Source organism: Mus pahari, chromosome 8 (assembly GCF_900095145.1).
Source record: "Mus pahari chromosome 8, PAHARI_EIJ_v1.1, whole genome shotgun sequence".
NCBI classification, from domain to species: domain Eukaryota; kingdom Metazoa; phylum Chordata; class Mammalia; order Rodentia; family Muridae; genus Mus; species Mus pahari.
The window spans coordinates 53,948,896-53,954,885 of NC_034597.1; the positions used below are offsets into that span (position 1 = coordinate 53,948,896).

Consider the following 5,990-nt stretch of genomic DNA (forward strand, 5'->3'; position numbering starts at 1 on the left):
GATGGAGTAGTCTCTGGATAGGCAGGACATCTTTCTAATGTTATAAATACTCCATTGGCGCTTAGAGAGTGGTCCATGAGATTCCCATTTGTTTAGAAATATTTTGGTGGCCAGTGGGTTGAGTTAGCAGGAAAGAGAGCTTGCTGCACAAGCTTGGAACCTGAGTCTAGTCCCCAGAGCTCATGGTAGAAGGAGACAACTGACTGTTGGAAGTTGTCCTCTTACGTCCACGTGTTCCACACTGTGGCATACACTAATAATAATAAATTAAATTTTAAACATTTCTTGACAGGCTGCCATGCCAAGGCACAGTGAGCTCGCTGTCTCTAAATGGAATCCTGCAGGCTTTGTTCTGTGAGACTTCCTCAGAATCCATTGTATAATATTCTTGCCTCCCAAGTTGTCAGTCTGTGTACGTGGAGTGAGTGCCTACTAACACCAGAGAAGCTCACCTCTTGCCAGCTGGGCTCTGAGAAGCTGAGCATCACTTGTTGTGGGACATGTTCCTCCCACAGTAAGGAAGAAAGTTCTCTTGTGTAGAAAAATGAAATCCTCCCACTTCTGACAGGGAGAACATGGAAGCTGACACTGTCCACAGAAGCAGAAACAGTGGGGCCTACTTTTGGTTTATCTCTGTATTTCTAAAGTATCCAGTCACTTGCCAACAAAATGACAGTGTGCTGAAATTTCCTTATACCTGAGTGGCAGTGGGTATGTTTATAGGTACACAGAGGTAGTGCTGCTGTTGTTTTCTCACTGGAAGGGCAAGGGGGAGGGATCAAGATGCCCACAGTGGAAGGTTGTAAAGATGGAGAGTTAGCAATACGAGAGACAGAGTTGGCAGGGAGAGGGAGCTTATCCTTGACAGGGCAGCACGTGAACACAGGAGACTCTTCCTCATGCTTCAGATGAGCCAGCTGAAGCCTAGACAGGGCACGCTGCTAATAAGAACAGGACTCCTGTGACTGAGGCCTCTTCCGTTGGGCTTCTGCTTTTCTCCCTTTGCTCCTCGATATCAGAACCAATAGCATCCTGTGGCTTGTACAGAAGCTGGCATCGATGGCCACTGTAATGGTGTGTCTTCCTTTTATCTTGTGTCTTGCCTAGCCAAACCAACCAATGTGAGCAAAGACACAGATGACTTTTCAAACTAAACTCATCTTGATCATATTAACCTTTGTTTAAGGTTCCAAAAGTCACTTTCATTTTATGACATATTACTAAGGATAGAATCATGTTACTGGTTACTTGAAGCCCATGTGTGAATGTATGTGAGTGTGAGTGTGAGTGTGTGTGTGTGTGTGTGTGTGTGTGTGTGTAGTTTGTATGTATGTGTGTGTATGTATGTGTGTTCACACAACACCTTCCAGAAAGTACATGCCCCATGATATATGCCTTTAATAGCTCCAGTTTTCAAACTACAATGCCAATTCTTACTCCTCAGTATCTTTGCACTGCTAAGCATTGGTGGCATGGCAGTTCTATGCTTTTGCTAAGGGTGGGGGGTGGGGGATGGGGTAGGGTGTGGTCTGAGCGAAGAACCATGAGATTCTTCCAAAGCCAGAGGGTCCACCCCCGCCCACTCCCTGGAACTGGCTGTCAGATAGACAGATTATTAGGCAAACCCCTACACTATTACCATCCCACCTCTGCCTGTTTCCTTCCCGTCCTCCTGCCACTCACCACTCTAAGAGTCTTCTGCTTGTTTGTTTGTTAAGGAAGGGGAGATCTGATGAAGTGGCACAAATGCAGAGTGAAAGCCCTACTCTTCATCTTGCAGAGGACAGCTGCTCTATAGGGAGGCCTCCACAGGTGACACAGTACTGTCCCATCCCCACCTGTCATTTATCAGTTGACAAGGTTCACTGTTCAGACCACAATCATATGTTCTCTTCTTCCAGGCCTCTCAGTAGAGAATAGTACTGACAATAACCAAAAACTCAAGCCAGGAAACCAAGGAGACAGAGACTGGCCAGGTGACCTCTCAGTTTCCAAGAAATAACAATTATGATAAACAGTAGTAAAGAAGGAGGGGAAGGGAGAAAATACCTGAGCTGAACTGTCCCTCAGAACTCAGCTTCTGCATGTACTGCATCCGAATTAGCAATGGTGTGTTCAGATCCAGATGTAGCAACAAAGGCTTAAGAGCCCAGAAAGGCCAAGGGGTTTGTTCCAGGTCCTGGGAGAACAGGATACTAGAAGTTTATGACTAAGCTTTCTTAGCTGGTTCTCTGCGTATCTGCACAGTCCAGCACAAGGTCTTCCCCAAATGTCTGCGGCAGGTCACAGGAAATGGGGATATTTTCTTTGTATCTTACTTGCTAGTCTTCAGTTCAGAAATTATCTTACCCACCTTACCCTGTCAGTATCTTATTATTTGACCATGTTTCAACTCCTCATTTTTAGCTTTTTAGTCAAGAGTTGTTGGGGTATCTCTAAAATGGCGCCCTGTTTAGTGAGATGTCTTCCTACTAGTATTATTTCTTAGGTATAGTCCCAGTCAGGTCAAGAGTGCTGAAAAAGCCACTGAGTTTATCTTAGTTTCTCTATGTCACATTTAATGATATTGTCAAGCACTCCAGCATCCAGTTGTACTGTCATTTTGCCTCTGAGTCCCCGTTGGGACCATGGTTTGTTTGTGGTTTTATTTTGGTTTTGTTGTTTTTTTGTTTTTCGAGACAGAGTCTCTCTGTGTTGTCCTGGAACTTGATCTCAGGCTGGCCTCAAACTCAGAGATCCCTCTGCCTCTGCCTCCTGAGTGCTAGGATTAAAGGCATGCGCCACCGTGAGAAAACATTTTAATGGATCCTTGTCTATAATCACATCCACTGTTGATAGTTCTGTTCCTTTTTGCCACAATATTTCTGAGCAAATTCTAGACCTTAATCTCATTTTATCTAAACATACTTCATTATGAACCTCTAAAATGAAGAAATATTTGTTTATAATCACAAAGATATAGTTAGCTCTGGAAATTAATAATCCTTCATAGTGCTAAATCTTCTATTAGCACTAGTGCCTGCATGTCAGGTTCAGGTTGCTTTTTGCAGAAGATCTGTTTGAAGTTGGGTGTAGACCCACTGCACCTGTGTAGACAGTGCTGCGTGTTCTGATTCCTCCTTTGGAACAGATCCCAGTGTTTCTGGAAGCCTGTTTCTGGAAGCCTCTGACCTTGCTTTCCAGATAGTCTCATTCTAAATTGACCCCTGAACTTCCACTGATGTCACATATTTTGTTCATCTTCCTGCTCCTGGTTGGAAAGAACATACCTAGCTCCAAATAACACGTTGATATTTTTGTTGTGGTCATGTTATAAGTTAATCTGATAAGTGACAGCTTAGTCACATTGAGTCTGAATGTGTAGCAATATGTACATCCTTCATATCTTCCAGGACCTATCTCCAAGTTCTGCTAGCATGGTACTGCACATGCCTGGTTAAACTAATATTGTTTTTTTTTTAACTCTCCTAAATCCCCACTTTGCAATCCTTAATGATTACATGATAGATTTGATGTTGAGACCCGTCATGTGTTTATTGGTGATCACTCAGGCCAAGTAACCATCCTCAAACTGGAACAAGAAAACTGCACACTGCTCACATCCTTCAGAGGGCACACAGGTAAGATCTTAGCAAGGCTCTATCGTATAAAAGTATAAGTAGGTGGGAAAGTACTTTGAACATCCAAATGTTTGAAGGTGACAGAGAATAACTCGGGCTTGGGCAAAACTACAGTTGAATCAGAAACACGTGGCTGGTTGTAAAATGGTTCGGTAAAACCAAAAGTTTTCCTCCGTGACTCAGAGAGAAGAGGAACCACTCTACCTTCAGAATGCTAAGAGTTAGTCTTCATGTTGCTGTGGAGAACCATGTCACAATGGCACAAAAGCCAGAAGATTGACAGGACACTTGTCCCCGTCACTCTTGGAGAAGTCAGTGTGCACGAAAGAGCCCCCGTCCCAGACAGAGGAAGAGGGAAGCCAGACTACATAAAGGGTCAGATTGATCTTTCCTGTTGGACCTTTAGGTCCCAACCCAGGGTCTCCTTTAGGTCACCTTTACATCACTAGTGTGCTCAGGACCACCCCTGCAGGATACACAATAATCATTCACAGCCCTGGGAAGACTTGAATTGACGGCAGTAGTTAATATTTTACTGGCACCATTTGGGGTGGCATTGGCTCCAGAAGATGTTGATTTGGGGAAACACGTTACTGCCTGTTTTTATGATTGTTAGTACACTTTGGTATAGTTTTGTTTTGTTTTGTTTTGGGTTTTTGGTAAATAACAACTCATGATTTAGTGTAGAGATAATAATCCATTTAGATGTCATAGAAAAATATAAGTAGATGGGGAAGTAGTTTTAACTAAATTAGTTATGTGAGATTTCCAGGGCTGGGGCAGTGAGGGACTGGAGAGATGGCTCAGCACTTTTGAGTGCTTTGCTGTTCCTGCAGAGTACACACAACTGCCTGTAACCAGATCCCAGAATCTGACCTGTGTTTCAAGGCCTGGTACCTCCTTCCTTAGTCACATGCTTCCTGATGTGCTGTCTTCAGTTGATAGCATTCTTCCTTCTTGGTGATCTTGGAGTACTAAGATTGAGACTGACTACACTCCTTCTTTGCTTGTGCAAGCAGAGGTCCCATCTGCTACTCACTCTTGAGATTTAGACCATCAGTACCATTGCAGGGTGCTTTCCCAGCCTCGTGCACAGAGTTGCCGCTGCCTGCTCTCCCTCTGCCTGTGCCCAGTACACTCCAGATGCCTTCCTCCTAACACCCTCTCCTTATCCATCCCAGCCATCTGCCTGCTCTGTACTCTGCTATATCCCGAAACAAACCTTTCTTTTATCTCTTCTTACTTCTTTATGGGAGCCAGCCTTCCTGTGGGCCCAGGCTAATTCTCAGGATCCTCACATCAACATAGACTTCCTTTGGGCACCAGCATCTCTCCGTTTATCATTACACGTTTCATTTCATTTTATCATTACATGTTTCAAGCCCTCTCTGTACTCTCTGTAGCCTCCTGTAGCAATTCCCATAACTCTTGTAATCTTAAATTACAAGATTTGTAAAACATAAAATGTACTATTTTAACCATTTTTAAATAGTTTGGTGGTGTGAAGTACCTTGCTATTATTGTGTCACCATCACCAGCATCTGTCCCAGAACGCTTCATCTTGTGAGGCTGCAGCCTTTGATGGTAGTCCCTTCTCCGGCACCCTTGGTTCTTTCTGTGAGTGTGACCAAGTAAGTAGGATCATCTAGTACTTATCCATTGCAAAAGGACTGTTTGCATACCTACGGTAGCAGCTAGTTCTTACAAGAATGCCATTCCCCGGCTCCTCCAGAGGTGTCACCTCCCATTTGCCTTCCAGCCCTTTACCTCTGGTTTGTATCTGTTACCTCATTTGAGGTGCTCTCCCTGAGGTGACCCATGGTCTGCTGGGATGTATTTAAGACCTTGTTGTGCTTAAAGTTTGACAGCATCTTCCATGGTGGCCGCTCCTCCCTGCTGTTGCTGCCTTCATTCATGTTGTTGGATAACACACTCTGTCCCCGTGCCTGCCTTCTGCCTCTGGCTGTTCTCAGAATTCCTCAGTCTGCCTCAGTTCCCCTTCTCCTGACCCTTTGCTCTGTGGAATTGATCTCAATGAATGTTCTTGGTCAAAAAGAGAAGCATCGTTGTCCTCAAATCCCTCGCAGTCCAGAGGGAGAGAGACAGGCTGAGCTGCAATGATGCTGCTGACAGGATGGGAAGGATCACCAGGCCTCCATCCAGGGGAGCTGGTGCTTGATTAGAAATCCTTGGGAATGAGTGAGAGTTGGATTCTTAGGGAAGGAGTGAGAGGGGGTGTCCAGAAGAACATTGGCACAGCCAGGGCACAGAGATGAGAGAGCCTCTGCTGACCCAGGGGAACGCTGGCACAGCCAGGGCACAGAGATCAGAGAGCCTCTGCTGACCCAGGGGAACGCTGGCACAGCCAGG

The 5,990-nt window shown here is 44.9% G+C and overlaps 1 protein-coding gene across 1 annotated transcript in view; it reads left to right on the forward strand.

Moving 5' to 3' along the window:
• Positions 1-5,990, forward strand: part of Wdfy2 (WD repeat and FYVE domain containing 2) — a 128,239-nt gene that overhangs the window by 98,628 nt on the left and 23,621 nt on the right. Inside the window, exon 6 of the mRNA XM_021203467.2 lies at positions 3,508-3,620. Within this exon, the coding sequence (XP_021059126.1) occupies positions 3,508-3,620 (113 nt within the window). The remainder of the gene's footprint in view (positions 1-3,507; positions 3,621-5,990) is intronic.